General features: G+C 51.9%; 2 protein-coding genes across 5 annotated transcripts in view; one reads left to right on the top strand and one right to left on the bottom strand.

Moving 5' to 3' along the window:
- The first annotated feature begins 3196 nt into the window (after positions 1-3196).
- CIB3 (calcium and integrin binding family member 3) lies at positions 3197-9545 on the top strand. The gene is made up of 6 exons (XM_006751236.2): positions 3197-3247; positions 3451-3485; positions 5152-5263; positions 6220-6367; positions 7234-7429; positions 8643-9545. Exons 1-6 carry the CDS (start codon positions 3197-3199, stop codon positions 8662-8664), a joined length of 564 nt encoding a protein of 187 aa, XP_006751299.1. The 3' UTR covers positions 8665-9545.
- Positions 9546-10218: 673 nt separating this feature from the next.
- Positions 10219-17463, bottom strand: part of HSH2D (hematopoietic SH2 domain containing) — a 10555-nt gene continuing 3310 nt past the window's right edge. For 3 of the 4 annotated variants that reach the window (XM_081814694.1, XM_081814682.1, XM_081814690.1), the window contains 5 exons: positions 16241-16386; positions 14937-15026; positions 13767-13932; positions 13160-13294; positions 10219-10898 (listed from right to left, as the gene is read on the bottom strand). In XM_081814694.1, the coding sequence (XP_081670820.1) occupies positions 10335-10898; positions 13160-13294; positions 13767-13932; positions 14937-15026; positions 16241-16365 (1080 nt within the window). In that variant the 5' untranslated portion in view covers positions 16366-16386 and the 3' untranslated portion in view covers positions 10219-10334. The remainder of the gene's footprint in view (positions 10899-13159; positions 13295-13766; positions 13933-14936; positions 15027-16240; positions 16387-17463) is intronic. The other variant, XM_081814700.1, reaches the window with a different exon arrangement.

The raw sequence follows: 17463 nt of genomic DNA, 5'->3' as shown, positions 1-17463 counted from the left end.
TTATGTTGTATGAATGGACCACAATTTCTTTATCCATTCATCCATTGATGAACATTTGAGTTGTTTCTACTTTGGGGCTATTGTGAATAATGCTGCTATGAACATTCACATACAAATCTTTATGTGGACATATATTTTCAATTCTCTCCACTTTGGAGTGAAAATTGCTGGGTCATATGATAACTATGTTTAACTTTTTTTTCTAAGATTTTATTTATTTGACACAGAGAGAAACACAGCAAGAGAGGGAACACAAGTAGGGGGAGTGGGAGACGGAGAAGCAGGCTTCCCGCGGAGCAGGGAGCCCGATGCAGGGCTCAATCCCAGGACCCTGGGATCACGACCTGGGCCGAAGGCAGCCGCTTAACTGACTGAGCCACCCAGGCGCTCTATGTTTGACTTTTTAAAGACCTGCCAAACTGTTTTCCAAAGCAGCTGCCCCATTTTACATTCCCACCAGCAGTGTATGAGGGTTCCAGTATCTCCACATCCTGGCCAACAACTTGCTATTGTCCGTCTTTTTTGTTATAGGCATCCTGGTGGGTGTGAATTGGTATCTCATGGTGGTTTTAGTTTGCATTTCCTTAATGATTAATGATGTTACACATCTTCTCATATGCTTATTTGCCATTTGTATATCTTCTTTGGAGAGATGACTCCTCAAATCCTTTACCTGTTCTGTTTTGTTTTAATAGACTTTATTTTTAGAGCAGTTTTAGGTTCACAACAAAATGGAGCAGAAGGTATAGAGATTTCCCATGTGCTCCCTGCCCACACGCACCCACAGCTTCTCCCACTATTAAGATTGGTGCCTTTGTTACAAGTGTTGAACTTACTACATTGACACATCATATTATCCAAAGTTGACATTAGAGTTCACTCTTGGTGTTGTACCTTCTATGGTTTTGGACAAATATATAATGACATGTACCCATCATTACAGTATCATACAGAATAGATTCACTGCCATAGGGGTGCCTGGATGGCCCAGTTGGCTAAGCATCTGACTCTTGATCTCACTTCAGGCATTGATCTCAGGGTTGTGAGTTCAAGCCTTGCATTGGGCTCCATGCTGGGTGTGGAGCCTACTTAAAAAAAAAAAAATCACTACCATAAAAATCCTCTGTGTTCCATCTATTCATCCCCTCCCCAAATCTTTGCCCATTTTTTTTTATTTGGGCGATTTGTCTTTTTATTGTAGTCTCGTAGGAGTTCTAGATATATCCTGGAGATTAGTACGTTATCAGATATATGATTTGCAAGTGTTTTCTCCATGCTGTGGGCATGTACAGGTTTTCATGTGCCCATACATCTTTTCATCTCCCTTGGATAACTACTCATAGTGGGATAGCTGAGTCACATGGTAAGTGTATGTTTAACTATAGGAAAGTTCTTTTTTTTTTTTTTTTTTTTCAGATTTATTTGAGAGAGGGGTGCCTGGGTGGCTCAGGCGGTTAAGCATCTGCCTTTGGCTCAGGTCATGATCCCAGGGTACTGGGATAAAGCCCTGCATCAGGCTCCCTGGTCAGTGGGGAGTCTGCTTCTCCCTCTCTCTGCCCCCCACTCGTGCTCTCTCTCTCTCTCTCAAATAAATAAATAAGATCTTTTTTTTTTAATTTTTATTTATTTGACAGAGAGAGAGACAGCGAGAGAGGGAACACAAGCAGGGGGAGAGGAAGAGGGAGAAACAGGCTTCCCGCGGAGCAGGGAACCCGATGAGGGGCTCGATCCCAGGACCCTGGGATCATGACCTGAGCCGAAGGCAGATGCTTAATGACTGAGCCACCCAGGCGCCCCAATAAATAAGATCTTTTTTAAAAAAAGATTTGTTTGAGAAAGAGAGAGAACAAGAGCAGGAAGGGCAGAGGGAGAGAGAATCTCAAGCGGACTCTGCACTGAGCATGGAGCTGGACATAGGGCTCAATCTCACAACCCTGAGATCACGACCTGAGCTGAAACCAAGAGTCAGAGGCTTAACCAACTGTGCCACCCAGGCGCCCTTATGGGAAAGTTCCGATCCATTTTCCAGAGTGGCTGAACTATTTTGCATCACCATCAGCAATTAATAAGAGTTCCAGTTGCCTCACATTTTCTCCAACACTTGATATTGTCTTTTTTTTTTTTCTTTTAAATCATCCAAAGGGGGTCTTTAAAGCCTGATCATAGTCACATTCTACAAGGTGGCTTCACACACTGGGGCAGAAGAGAGTTGATGAGACTGGGAGGAACTGTGATCGTCCAGGCCAGAGAGAGTGGGGAAGAGGGAAGAGGAAGATCCAAGAGCAGTTCAGGGGGGTTGGGGTGTGGCACTGGAAAAGGCTTAGCAGGAGAAGAAAGTGGAGAGACAGGATAGACCCAGAGGAAGAAGAGCATGGAGCACCAGGTTAAGAACTTTTGACTCCCACGTGTTCTGCCCAAAAGAATTCTGGGTCTTAATAAGGTTGGCAGCTGCTACATTGAGGATGCATGGTGAACATTAGCATGCTAAAGGCTCTGACAGGTCCTGCAATAAAGATTTCTGTTTGGTATTATTTAACTGACTGTTTCTCTAACTTACACCTTGGATCACTTTTCTTAAGCTATAACATCATCATCATCATCATCATCATCTCCAATGTACATCTGGGAACCTCATTTAGCTTGTTCACCCAGTTATTATGCTCCCAGTGCCTAAAACTGGCTTAAACCCAATAGTTAAAATTTTTTTCTTTGGTTGCATTAATGATCTCGTTAGATCTTCAGGACGACTCAATGAGCTAGGTACTAATATAACTTCCATCTTACAAACAAGGCTTAGAGAGGGTCAGCTGACTTGTCTAAGGCACATAGCTAGTGGGTGGAGAGCTAGTAATTGAGCTGGTATCTGCTTGCAGTCTCTCCATCACCCTGCCTGTCTCTGGAAGGGGCCCCATACCCCCCAGCCTCACCCAGTCGTGGCAGATGTGGTCTGCTGTTCTGTGACCTCCTACAGTCCTTCTTGTCCTGGTGGCCATGGACATACTCGGGCTGTTGCCCAGAGAGCTCAGCTGTAACTTGATCTCACCAGGCTGGGGGTGACAGGGCGGGTGGGCAGGTGACAGCCAGGGCAGGGACATTTGCCCAGATGCTGATGTGCCACAGCCTGGCAACCTGTGTGGTCCTGAGGAGACTGGGGGCTTCAGGAGCTTGTCCCAGACTCCTGGCAGTGGTCTTCACCATGGGCAACAAGCAGACAGTCTTCGCTCATGAGCAGCTGGAAGCATATCAGGTAGGGGTGATGTGCAGGTTCGTCAGCCTTGGTTTCCCTGCCTGAGAAGTGGGGACAGCACCATTTGTCCGGGGTGTGCAATCGGCAAGGGTTCCTGGTGCAGCTCTGTGTGTAACATCAGGCGGGGATGGGCAGGCAGTGGGAGGGAGAAGGAGGAGGCCCCTGAGGCAGGCTCTGGGCCAAGCCAACATCTCTCTCCACAGGACTGCACCTTCTTCACAAGAAAGGAAATCATGAGGTCAGTCGGGGCAGAAAGGGAGGAAGACCTGGTAATAACTTTCTCTCCATTGTCGGAGGATGTTTGCGATTGGACAGGACTGAGTGCCGCGTGGTGGTTAAAACACAAAGGGAGGGATTGCGGGCACGGTCAGTGGATGGAGGCAGAGATGGGGAGGCTGAGAAGCCACATCTTGTCATATTGTCATGGTCTCTAAGTTGATTAGCTTGGCCTTTCTCCCAAGGGTTGTGTGGAGCCACGGAGAGTATGTGAGCAGGGAGAGGTGTTGGGGGGAGACAGATCAGCATGTTAAAAAGATCCCCCTGAGACCAGTGTGAAGAGGCTGGGACTGGAGGCTGGGCACCTGGGGGCAGAGGCTAGAGTCAGCTCTGGGTTGTGGGGGTAGCATCAAGGTAAGGGTGCAGGTAGGCAGGCTGCGGCCGTTGCAGGTCGCTGGCATGAGCAGAGAGGCATAGTTGGGTATCCCACGTTACTGCTCAGCCCATGGGGCCATTGTCCAGAGGCCCCGACCCATGAACTTGGAGCTGTGAAACCCAAGCTGGCCGGGGTTCAGATACAGAGTGATAGGGGCCAAGGCCCCAATTGTGTGGGCACGGGATATCCATTATTGATGGGCACACCTTTCACCAGTGAGCCCCATTGTCTGGGTGAGGACAGCTCGTAGGGTCACCCTGGCCATCACGATCAGATTACTGATGGGGAAACTGAGGCTTGGGCAGGGGAGGCTGACCTGAGCTCTGCAGATGGGCAGAGCTCCAAGGAGTTTGAGGGCTGACATTTCGTCGGTCCTGAGCTTCTTGTTTGTCAGCAGAATAACAAGCTCAGAGGGGAAGAGGGACATGCTCAAGGCCATACAGAAGCCCAAACCCAGGCTGTTCCCTGAGGGGGCCCAGACAGGGACCTGGGTGGTCAGGACTGAAATTCCGGATACCACTTCCTTGAGTTCCTAGCCATCATATGACCCAGGGGCTCCCATCTCCCTCAGAAACAGCCCCTAGCAGCTTGGGGACCTCTGACTCACCAAGGATGCCCTCTACAAGGCTGTGCTTCTCATGCCCCCAGTGAAGATAGGGTGTCAGCAGGTGAGGACATTGGAGTGGAGAGCTGGCCTCACCATCTAGGTAGTGTTGGTGGCATTTGGTGTTTTGCGAAATGCCCTGCATGCATTAAAAAACTCTGAATATTGGCCTTTTGTCTCTGCTCTGCCCCATTTAGGGAACGCTCGCCTTATGGGCTGAGAGAAGGAAAATGTGAGAATGGGGGGTCTTTACAGTCAGAGGCCAACAATGTGATGATATCCAGAGATTCAGAGATTCACTCGGATTCTCTGAATGTTTGATGTAAAATGATCTCACCTTAAGCACACTCCCTTTTGCCATCCCCACTAGCCTGGTCAACTCCTACTCACTCTTCAAAGCCCAGTATCAATGTCCCCACTTGAGTCTCCCTTAGCTCTGGGGCCCTCTCTCCACTTTGGCCCTGCCCCCAGAGGGTAGACGTGCCCGTGTTTGGCTCTGTGTGCTTGAGGACTGGGCCCAGAGCTGATGACTCGTGAGGACCCACGATCCTTCCATGTGTAGTGAGCAGCTGCAAGAATGAGAGAAAAGGGACAAGTCCTCCCCATCCCATCTGCCAGCTCTTCCCGGTATTTCCCTCCCCACCCCAGGCTCTTCTATCGCTACCAGGACCTGGCTCCCCAGCTTGTCCCCCTCGACTATACCAGCTGTCCTGATGTGAAGGTGCCCTACGAGCTCATCGGCAGCATGCCCGAGCTGAAGGTATGTGTGGGGCCTTGGGGCAGGCAGGGAAAAAAATAGTAGGGATGTCCCCTGCTTCCTATGAAGTGAATGCATTTTACAGATGAAAGAAGTGAGGTTCAGAGAGGTTGACACTTGGTCATGGTCACACAGCTAGGCTGTGACCGAGACAGGAATGAAAGCCGGGGTTGTTGGAACGCTGGGATGAGATAATGCAGGTAAAGGGCTTGGCACAGGGTCTCCTGCATGGCAGGTACTCAGGGAATGTGAGTTCTGCTTTTCATAGCAGGAGCCGCTAAAAAGGCAGGTTCTTCTCAGTTGGATGTTCGTCACATAGTTTGTGTTGCCGAAGGGGACTTGTGGGGTGAGTGACTGAGCAGACATTATTTTATCACAAGGGACAGAAACCTCATTCGAGAGGGACAAAATGTATTGGAACATAGGAGGACAAACTCCAGGGGGCAGAGCAAGCGCCAGGTACGGCTGGAACCAGGGTTTCTGCGGATGAGCTCAGGAGTCTCCCTCCATCTCTCAGCTCCCCCTTGGCAGGAAGGGGCTTCGGGCTCAGGCAGCCTGTCCGACGGGGCTGCCCCAGCGGTGCCAGATTCCTGTCAGCTCTGCAACCAGGGTAAAGCAGGCCCCTCCGTTGCCATCTTTCAGGGCAGCCTCTGATTGGCCAGTTTGAGTCACCCTACCTACCCCAGAGCCAATCACGGTTGCCAATCGATAGCGATCTCTGATTGGCCTCAACCAGGTCACGTGGCTGCACCTGGAGCCAGAAGTGGGATGACGGCCACCCAGACCACAGGGGCAGGGAGAGGAGTTGTCTGGAATCCTGTCCCAGGACGGTGGGCAGGAGGAAGTTTGAAGGTGGGGGGTGCGTACTTGAAGGTTTCAGGAAGGTGGGTGCGGAGAGCGGTTCCATATGGAGCCCTGAGTCCCCGGTCAGGGATGGCCTCTCTGCTTCCTGTCCCCAGGACAACCCTTTCCGCCAGAGGATTGCCCAGGTGTTCTCTGAGGACGGGGACGGGCACATGACCTTGGACAACTTCCTGGACATGTTTTCCGTGATGAGCGAAATGGCTCCCCGCGACCTCAAAGCTTACTATGCTTTTAAAATTTATGGTGCGTGCAGGGCTCGGGGGTGGGCGAGCGTGGGGTGGGGTGGGGAGTGAGAACAAGACCAGGCCTGGGGCCAGGGGCTGCCCTGCCGTCGCAGCTGTCTCCCCGGGGGCTTCGCCCCACCTTGGTACTTGCTGACCTCATCCCCTTACTTACTTTCCAACCACACGGGCCTCCCTCTAACTCCAGCACACCAAACTCTTCCTCCCTCCGGGCCTTCTCCTCTGCTGTGCCCTCTGCCTGGAATACCTCTCCCTTGACTCCTGCTCACCTTGAAGTCTAGGTCAAAAGCAGCTTCCACCCTCAATCACTCTCCACCCCACATCCTAGTTCTCTCCCAGCAGGGAGCAGTGCTGCTTAATTTCTGTTCATAATCCGTTCATTTCTTATTGATTTCTCTCTGATGAGACCCAAGGGCAGCAACAGTATCTGTTTTCTTCCCCATCTGTCTCTCATGCCTGGCAAAAAGGAAGTGCTCAATAAATACTTGTTGACTGACTGAATGAATGAAAATTTATCACAGCGCCTGGCACACAGTAGGTGCTCACTAAAAACCTGTCGAATGAATGAAACTTTATCACAGTGCCTGGAACATAGTAGGCACTCCCTAAATCCTTGTTGAGTGAGTAGATGAAAAACAGTCACGTATGCCTGGCACCTAATAGGTGCTCAGTAAATAGTTGTGGAGTGAATGAATGACCTCCCAGCAGGACTCTGCCCAATTCCAAAGCAAGACCCAGCCATTACCCCAGGGTCTTGGGATCTCTCCAGTGCCTCAGTTTCCTCCTCTGTAACATGGGGACAAGAGGCCCAGCCTGCCTGTCCCCTGCTGTGCCCCCACTCCACATCCCCTCTATCCCGCTGCACAGACTTTAACAATGACGGCTACATTTGTGCATGGGACCTGGAGCAGACAGTGACCAAGCTGACGCGGGGGGAGCTGAGCACTGAGGAGGTGAGCCTGGTGTGTGAGAAGGTGCTAGATGAGGCCGATGGCGACCATGATGGGCGGCTCTCCCTGGAAGACTTCCAGAACATGATCCTGCGGGCACCCGACTTCCTCAGGTGTGACACTCCTTGCCACTTTGCACAATCCATTTCCACGTCTGAGCGCAGCTCCTACAAAACTAGTTCGCAGGCTGCGTTCGTGAAAGTTCCCCTGTTCATTCATTTGTGATCTTAGAGAACTTCCCCAGCCTTCCTGGCCTCAGTCCCTGCATCTTTAAAATGGGGATAATTGGGGACCCCATGGGCACCCCCTGTGGGTGGACGCAGCTCTTTGGGTGAATGGAACATGGCTGGTCTTCAGTCCTCTCTTGCCTGAACATTTTGCAGTGAACAGGGTGTACAACTGTACTTGGCAGTCCTGGGGAGAATCAGAGCCCCCATAGTCGGGCTGATAGTGAGTTAATACAGGGGGTGGCCAGCCACCTGTTTTTGTACCTCCTGTGAGCTAAGAATGGTTTTTACATTTCTTAAATGGCGGGGAAAAGATGAAAGACCAATAATACTCCGTGACACATGAAATGGATGTGAAATTCAAATTTGTGTCCATCAGTGATTTTACTGGCACACAGCCATGCCTGCTTGTGTATGTATTAGCCACGGCTGCTTTCGAGCTATACGGCCCAGCTGAGTCTTTGCACAAAGTTGGGTATATCAGCTATTTGGCTCTTTACAGGAGAAGTTGGCTGACCCCTGAGTTAGTACATGGAAAGACCTTAGAGCAGCGCCTGGCACACAGTAGGTGCTCAGTATCTGTGTGCTGGGGTTGCTGTCGTGGCTGTTATTATGGGTGGCATCCTGACATGCACAGAGGGCCCCCCTCCTCTCCCTGGAGAGGCGTGGCTGGTCTCCTAGCAGACAGAGACATGAATAACGACAATTGAATGAACCCTACCGAGGACAGCATCTCTGGGCGACAGCACCCTGTGCATTAGCCCCCTTAGCCCTCACTACAGCCCCATGCAGGAAGGATGGCTATTATTCCCATTTTACAGAGGAGTAAACTGAAGCCCAGGAAGGGGTACCCACTCACTTAGAGTCCCACGGCAAGTCTGGGGTGGAGCCGGAGTGTCAACTCTGATCCAAAGAGGTGTGCTTTCCACCCCTGTGGGGACCGGGGGAGGGGGCACAGCCTGGGGTTCTTGAGGGGATCCATCTCCCCCTGTGGTTCCTTGTCTGTCTTGGGGACTCCCTGCAGGAGAGTTCAGGGAGCGGGGGGGATGAAGGAGGGCCACCCTCTCTGCCTGATGACTCCATTTCTTTTTGCACACAGTACTTTCCACATCCGCATCTGAGCGCACCACGGAGAAGAAGTCAGGTCAGAGGAGGACGGGGTGACCCCTCACTCCGCTGTGAAATCCGGTCTCCCTGGGTTCTGGGAATAAACACACGTCACTGAGTCACATCTGCTTGGAGGACATGTGTTTCACCTTAAACCTGCCGGATGGGAGAGAGGAAGCCTGGGATCTCACCTCTGCCCTCACTGTGTGACCCTGGGTGTGGCTGCACCCTCTGTGAGCCGTGATCTCCCCATTTATGCAAGGAAGTGGCTGACTTCTAGATCTCTGTCCACCGTGAGGGCTGGAAGTGCCTTGGTAGCTATGAGTTTTGGTGGACAGAGACCAGATGTGGAGATGAGGCCCATGTGATCTCACCCCCGGGCTTCCCAAGGCTGAACCCTACCCCCAACCTCTCAAGTCCCCTTTCCCCCCAATCCTTGAGCTGCTCAAAGGGACCAAGCTTGGACTCCGTGCTCATTCATTAGCACAGCCAGAGGAGGCCTCCGAGGGAGGGGGCAGCAGTGTCATTCACTGAGGCTGGCACCGTACTTTACAGTTTACGAAGCACCTCTCTGCCATTGCATTGGCTGCCTGTGGCATGCCAGCGGGGTGGGTGAGAAGCAATCACACTTCAGAGGGAACAGAGTGATTTGCCCAAGGCCACACCCACACCTCATGTCATCTGCAAAGGCAGCCTTGAACTCAGGCCCACCTCTTTCCAGATCCCAGACATCTACACACCTTGCAGATTTGAGAAGCCCCACACCCACTCCATCTGTGGTCGGCCTGGGGCCCATCTATAGGCCCCGTCAGTCCAGGGAGTGGTCATTCCTGCAATCGAAACTAGCTGCCAGGGCACCTTCCCAGACACCCCCACTGTGCATCATTTCTAGAGCACCCACTCCCACCCTAACCTCCACTTATTAAGCACCCACTGTGAGCCAAAGCCTCAGGTTTTATGTGCATCCAGTTGGTTCATCCTGAGAAAGATGAGCTGCTCTTCTTCCCACTTTCCAGGTGAGAAAACAAGCCCAGAGAGGTCTAGTGACTCGCTAGAGGTCACACGGCCATGTGATCTGGGATTTCCTCCAGAACCCACTGCTAACCATGACCCTGGGCTGCCTCTCTCCTCCTTTAAAGGGGCTCCCATGCTTCTGAAGTTGGTGTCGGGAGTGTGTACTATGTGCCAAGCCCTCTCCAAGTCTCACCTCCCTCATTTGTAGGAGAACCCCAGGAGGAAGGTGTGAACAGCTCTGTTTATAGGCAAGGATGTTACTTAGACTTGAGCCAGGTGCAGAGGATGTGGCCAAAGAGCTCCAACTGACCGGGTTTCAAATCCTGGCACTGACACCCTCTAGCTGGGTGAGCTTGCCCATGCCTCTCCTCCTCTCTGACCCTTAGTCTCTTCTTTAAAGTATGCAGTATGAGCCTATCTGCTGGGCCTGCTCAGAGGTGTAACAGAAATAGTGAACTTGGAGGCTTTGGCATGGGGCCTGGCACACAGTAGGTGCCCTAGACCCTTGCTGTAACTGATAATTATTATTCAAATAACCGGGTCACAGGATCGGCAATTGCAGGACCAGACCCAAGCAATGTCTTTATTACATTTCTCAGGTTCCTGAGGACTGGTGGGTAGACAATAAGGGGTCCAGTGTGAGCAGCCCCCAGAGCCAGGGCAAAGCTCTTTAACAGTACCCAGGGGCAAAGGGTGGCGGTGGGTGGTACTCCTCTGGGAGCCAATCCTTCTGGGGTTCTGCCAAGTCCTTTTTCTCTGGTTTAGACACTTTTGGGGACAGGGCCCTCACTACTGCTTGGTGCCAACCCTTGACCCTCGGGGTCGCCTCGCTCCAGCTGGCCAATCTTGAGACCTTCCTGGAGGGGTCAACTCTGTCTCTCAGATCCTGGGGCTGCGAGGGGCTTGCAAGGGACGTGGCCACAGAGCGGTCTGTGTCGACATTATCTTCCCAGCGGACGTCACCTGGCCTGGCCCCTGAGCTGTGTGTCGCTGCTGGTGGCCCAGCACTCCAGAGCGATGACAAGTTCGTAGAAGACAAGTGGGATGTCAGCTGCTGCTGGACCCTCTTGCCCGTCTGGGGGAGCATCTTGAGGTTCCTCCAGAGTTTCCGGCAAGCCTTCTCAAGAGGAGCTTTTGGGGGGCAGGAGGAAGTGGCTTCCTCCGTGGAAGCTCTGTCCATCTCTGCTGATGGCTTCCTTCCCCTTGGGTGATCAAGTGTCGGCCTCGGTGAGGTCTGAAACCGAGAGCAGGTGAGCCTGGGGCCATCCCACCCACCAAAGCTCTGAATCTGCCCTGGAGGTTGGGACATGGGTCCCACTCAGACATCTGGGGGGTGAGAAGGACCCCAGGTGAGCCCCCAAACCTGATCCCATGCCCCCTCCCCATCCCCATGAACAGCTTCACTATCTCCCCCAGGGATTGGTGAACTCTTTTCGTAAAGTGCCAGAGAGCAAATCTTTTCAGGTTTGTTGGTCATACAGTCTCTGCTGTAAAACAACAGAGATCGTACATCAACGAGTGAGTGTGCCTGAGTTCCAATAAAACTTTATGGACGTGGAAATCCGACTTTCATCTGATTTTCACGGGTCATGACATACTACTTTTTATTTTTTTCAACCACTCAAAAACATAAAAGCCATGCTTAGCTTGTGGGCCATACAGAAACAGGCCAGATGTGGTCCTCGGGCCCTGATTACTTGGTTGTTCAGGTGACATTTGGGGCAGATGCCGACAATGCCCCATCCATATCCCTTTGCCCTGAGCGCTCAGTACCCCCAGCTCCGCTCCCAAATGCCAGCAGTGGGGACTCTGCCCGGGGTCCTTCTCTGGCCCCACAGCAGGCCAGAAGTGCCAGAGATTTAAAATCTCCCAGAAACAGCACTTGACCAAGGCCTAATGGAAGATGGAGGATCAATACCCCAACTCCTCAACGCTGAGGTGGGATAACAGAAGTCCATGTCCCACGCCGAGTCCCAGCCTTCCTGAGGGATACCAAGCCCCGGATGCCCACAGGGGAACCTGCTCCCTAACACACCCTTCGTGGGCTGCCCTCTCCCATCCCACTTCCCCGCTCCCTTAGTGGCACATCCTGGGATCACCTCCCTCATAATGGAGGGCCCAGGGACTCAAACCATGACGACACCTTGGTTCCCCTCACCGCCCCCTCCAAGCCATCAGCAGGCTCCCTTCTAAAATGTCTCAAATATCCTTTTCTTGCCCCACCCCCAGAGATCCTTTTCTGGTCCCTCCCACTTGGACTCCCTGCCTCTTTCCTGTCACCTCTACCACTGGTGCCAGGCAGCCCCTCCTGCAGCTGGCAACCATGGGCTCTCTCATGGTGACGCCCCCTGCACACCTGGAATAGAACGCCAGCTCCTCACCCTGCCCCAAGGCCCTGCATGATTGGCTCCTGCTGATCCTGGCCCCTCACCTCCCAATGACCTCCCTCTGACTCACCCCACTCCATCCACACACTGGCTTTTGTTGTTCTTTTGTTTTCCAAATACACTGAGCCTCAGGACCTTTGCATGTGCTCTTTTCTCTGCCTGAAACACCCTCCCTGCATCTCTGTGTGTGACTGACTCCACCTTATCCTATGTGTCCCAGGTCTATGCCACCTCCTCCAGGTCTTCCCTGTTCCCTTCACCACTTAGCCCCACACCCACTGATGTTCATCCTACCAGCCTGTTTCATTTCCACTATTGTCAGAACTTCCCTGCCATGTGAGGGGCATGGAGGACACTGAGCCTAGGGATTCCTGAAGGTCCAATCAGCCCTGAGAAGGTGGGATTCATTAATTTATTCACTCATCTACTCCACAGATTCATTCGTTGAGCACTTTCTCTGTGCCAGGTCTTCTCTGAGGGGAGGAGAGGCAGACAGATGAACAAGATAGGGGGAACAAGCCAGACAGATTCCCAGGCCTCCCAGAGCTCACAGTCTGATAGGAGAGGCAGACAGGAAACATGAAAACCCACAAATAAACTTTTAACCCACAAAAAGACTTTTTAAATTGTGAGGAGTGCTCTGCAGTGAATAAACAGGGTGAGGTGATAGAGAATGCAGAGGGGACGACTTTCAGTCTGGAGTCTGGGGAGGGAGACACTTGAAGAATTGAAGAAAGAAGCCAGGCATAGGAAATCCGGGGGCAGAGCATACACAGCATGTGCAAAGGCCCTGAGGTGGGTGGCAACAACATATGCAAAGGTCCTGAGGGAGGGACCAGCACATGCAAAGGTCCTGAGCCTAGCTTGATGTATCTGAACAACAGAAAGGATAGCAGAGGGGCTGGAGCTGGACTGGTGATGAGCATGAGGAGTAGCCGAGGTCACAGTTGGGATTTTAATTGCAGTGTCTTGAAAAAATCACTGGAAGGTTTTATACTTGGAGCTATAGGATCTAATTTTCACTCTAGAAAGTCTCCTCTGGCAGCTGCTGGCCACCTCCGCTCCTGCCCCTCCCCTGTGTTGGAGGTGCCAGCTTTCTGTCACATACCTCCTCAGGTGCAGCCCTGGAACAGGAGGAAGGATTCTGATGTTCCCTGGGGACATGGGCAGGGCTGGCAACTTCCTCCCTCAATGCATTGGAGTAAAGGAAGAGATCCTCATAATCCAAGTTCGCTGGATCCTTCTGTGGGGCAGAGGGAACCTGCAGCTCAACCCCAAGGAGGGAGATGGGGTGGTCCCAGGGTCCCAGACAAACCCTAGAAAGTGGGGCTCAGGAACTGCCTTGCCCACAAACCTTGTATGGAAGCATGCCCCTCCCACAGTAGCTTCTGAGGGCTAGGACCACCCCCCCACACCTCCTTCACCCGCTGCTCCCCCCCCCCCCCGCCCCGCCATGAGCCTTATAAGGAGATACACTATTCTTATACATCAGCCAAGGTTGTACCCCCCCAAATGAACCCTTGTAACAAATTAGCCTGGGGGGCTGGGGTGAGGCAGGGAACCAAGACCAGGAGGGGTGGGGCAGTGGGAGGGAGGGCAGGGATCATGAGAGTGACAGAATCACAAGAGGTTGAATGGGGAGCATGGGAACAAAAGGAGTCAGGGGGCTTAGCCCCTGCGAGGGTGACTATGGCCCACCGGGGTCCCACCCTCACCTGCCCACAGGGCTGAGTCAGCAGATCCCTGTGTGGCCGCATAGGCTGCTGCTGGTGGAAGGTGACCAGGGCGTCCAGTGAGGCGTGGGCCTTCTCCTCTCCGGGGATCACGAGGCTCCCGTCATCCAAGAGCTTCACCATGAAGTGGCGGCAGCAGCTTTGGGCTCTGTGGCAACACTGCTGGGGCTAGGAGGCTGCAGCCCTACTGTTCAGGTTCCCAGTAGCCTTCTGCATGTTTTTGCCATGTGACACTGGTAGGCCACTAACCACACTGTGCCTCAGTTTCCCTGTCTGTAACGTGGGGCGACTAAGGCTGGCCTCGGGATTTCTCATGAAAATGGAATAAGCTACTGCAGATAAAAGCTTAGTTCGGTGCCTGGCTAGGGTCAAATGATCAATAGAAGTGATGATAGTGAAAATGTGACTCAGGCCCCAGGCGAAGTCTGTGCGCCAGGCACACAGCAGGCCCTCAATAAATGCTCTGTTAATGAATGGATGCATTTATTAATGGCTCACCATGCGCTTACTATCTCTTATTTAATTTTCACAAGACTCTGAATTAATTTTAGCATTCCTATTATTAGAGATGAGGACTTGGGGGGAGGCACAGATAGGTTGAGTAACTTGTCCAAGGTCACATAGCATATAAATGGCAGCCCCAAGCCTTTTTGACTGTGTGACTCAGGGTTTAAGCTTTTCCCACGGTGGGAACTCTGCAGTGGAGTCATTGGACTTTTTTTATTCCTTTGGCCTGGAATGCTTTTGAAAAGTACTTTGTGTTGCTGAATCCTGTGAGATACCAGATCAGGTTTTGAGGCCTTAAGGAGCTGGACTGCCCTGAGTTTCCCTAATATGTGCCTCCGGGGGGAGTCAGAGAGTTGCCAAGTAGATGGCTAAGGGGTTGGGGGCGGGGAGCGGGAGGAGGTTAGGGGAGGGACGTAGCTACTCTTGGGCTCCCAGCAGCCCCTGTTCTCAGACACACAGGCTGTTACCACCAAGCCCCCATCTGCTGGTTACAGCCAGACCTGCAGCTGCTCACTGCAGCCAGCTTTGGCCAGAACTTTACACCAGTTGCTCTCTGAGCAGTTGTGGTATGAAGCATCCCTTGCCCCCTCCCAGGAAGCCCTGGAGCCCTGCTGCCCCTTCCCTGGCCCCTAGCCCGGGCCTTACTTGTAGGACAGTGTGTAGCCCACGTGGCTGTGACTCACTCTAATGAGAAAGGATCCCAGTGGCTGTAACTCCAGCAAATTCTCGGCGTCCCTGGAAGGACACACACAGGGGGGAGATGGCTGCGATCCAGCTGCCCAGCATACTGGTCAGACTCCTGGTTCACCCGTCATCCCAGGACTGAACAAACCTAAAACCCTTTGTTGTTGTTGTTGTTTCAGACCTTGGGATGTTCAGGCACAGGGGTGTTCCCATCAGTGGCAGAAGGCCTCTGATGACCTTGACCCCAGGACAGACTTTCTCCTATCCCCCACAGCCCCTGCCTGGCTTCCCAATGCCTGAAATACCCATATACCTGGTAACTGCTTGCCAAATTATTACTAGTATTCACTATCATCATTACTATTGTTATCATGGGTTCACAGAGAGGAAGGTGGCCTTCTATAGGACAAGATGGGGAGACTTGAGACCCGAGCTGTCTACTCCAGAGGCCACTGACTACGTGTAGCTACTGAGTACTTAATATGACTGGTCCGAATTAAGATGTGCTTTTGGCGTAGGATACCAGATTTTCAAGACTTACTACAAAATAAAGGAACGTATACTGTCTCATGGATGAGCTTTTAGTACTCACATTGAAGTGATAATATCCTGGATATACTGGGTTGAAGAAAAGATAGGATTAAAATTAATTGCAACTGTTTCTTTTTACTTCTTTTAATATAGCTACTAAAAACTTTAAAATGGCAACATGTGGCTCACAGTATGTTCTTAGGGACGCCCCCCCCCCCGCCAGAACTCAGAGAAAGTGGTCAATTAGCCCTCTCTGTGGCTTTCACAACGTTCTCTCCATGTCCCTACATGCTAACGGTGGCCATAGACGTTCTTCTCTTCGTTCATTTAGGACGAAGAAGGTGACTAATGAGGTGAGTTTGTTCATGTCCTCAGAACTCAGTCCAATGTAGAAAGTGCACGTAGGTCATGTCCCTGATGGAATGAGAGCAGCTGTTTGGGAAACTGTGTTAAGAAGGATTCAGAGGCTGCATCCTGCCATCATTGATTATGGATACCTGGCCTTGGGGGATGGGTCCCTGGCAGTGCTGGTCTGGTGGTCACTAGTACAGAGAGAGCTGAGGTCCAGGGATGGGAAGTAACTGGCCCTGGTCACACACTGAGTCCCCTCCCGCCCGGGACTTCAGAGGTCTTTTCACGAAGCCGAGCCCAGAATTCTGCAGAAAATCTGCCCAAGGTGGGGGCAGACAAGGAAAGAGGGTGAAGGGCAGGGTGGAAGGTGTGTGTGTGCTTACTCTCTCGAGATGGCACCGTGGAACCATGCGGGGACCCCTTCTTGGGCCAGCTGAACCACCTGTGTCTGCACGAACCAGTCCAGTCGTGGGGGCAGTGGTGGGGGCAGCTTTCCCACTTCTGTCATGGCTTCCTGGGGAGCGGTTACCTGGCAGTAAGAGGGAGGAGAGAGAGGGTCAAGCCTGGTCCACCTCCTGTACTTTGTTTTGTTCTTAGAGCTCATGGTGCCTCCTCCTTGGTTAAGTCCTCCAAACTGGCCAGAGCAACGGGCTTGAACCTGGTTTGTGTTTCTTGAGCACCTCCTATGCATTCATTCGTTGGCTCCTTCCAAAAATCCCCCAAGAATTTTTCCTTGTCCTTCTATTCTTATTATAGCATTACTACAAGTGTTAGAAAGCTCCCTTTAGGGGCGCCTGGGTGGCTCAGTCGTTAAGCGTCTGCCTTCGGCTCAGGTCATGATCCCAGGGTCCTGGGATCGAGCCCCGCATCAGGCTCCCTGCTCTGCCGGAAGTCTGCTTCTCCCTCTCCCACTCCCCCCTGCTTGTGTTCCCTCTCTCGCTGTGTCTCTCTTTGTCAAATAAGTAAAATCTTTAATAAAAAAAAAAAGAAAGAAAGCTCCCTTTATAAATATATGCATTTAAGCTTAAAAACTGACTTTATTGAGGGGTGTCTGGGTGGCGCAGTCGATTAAGCGTCTGACTCTTGGTTTTGGCTCAGGGCGCGATTTCAGGGTCCTGAGATGGAGCTCTGCATTGGGCTCCGCACTCAGCGTGGAGTCTGCTAGGGAGTCTCTCTCCCTTTCCCTCTTCCCCTCCTGCTAGTTCTCTCTCCCAAATACTTTCTAAAAAAAAAAAGAACTGACTTTATTTAAATAAATATCAATGTCCCAGGAGGGATGTGGACATGGCAAAATGGTAAGTGAAGAAACCATAAAGAGATGTGGCCCCAAGTAATTCCCTTTGCTCCCAACATTGTCATGTCTGATGGCCCCCAGAGGCACACCTGTAATGTGTCAGGTGCAAAAACATTAATTCACATGAGTTTCGACAGTTTTAAGCTCAGGATAACACTGGACTTTATGAGCCAATGACAAGGAGCCGAAGAAAAATAATAGTCCTGATTTATAAAAGAGTATCAAATCAACACAAAACCAGCAACAGGGTCATGCCCTGCTGGGTGGTCTGCTCATGACCCTTCACGGTGACCCTTCATTCTGTCCCAAACC

Source organism: Leptonychotes weddellii, chromosome 1, assembly GCF_054177405.1.
Source record: "Leptonychotes weddellii isolate Sample4059 chromosome 1, ASM5417740v2, whole genome shotgun sequence".
Taxonomy (NCBI): domain Eukaryota; kingdom Metazoa; phylum Chordata; class Mammalia; order Carnivora; family Phocidae; genus Leptonychotes; species Leptonychotes weddellii.
This window is presented reverse-complemented; position numbering and strand designations above follow the sequence as displayed.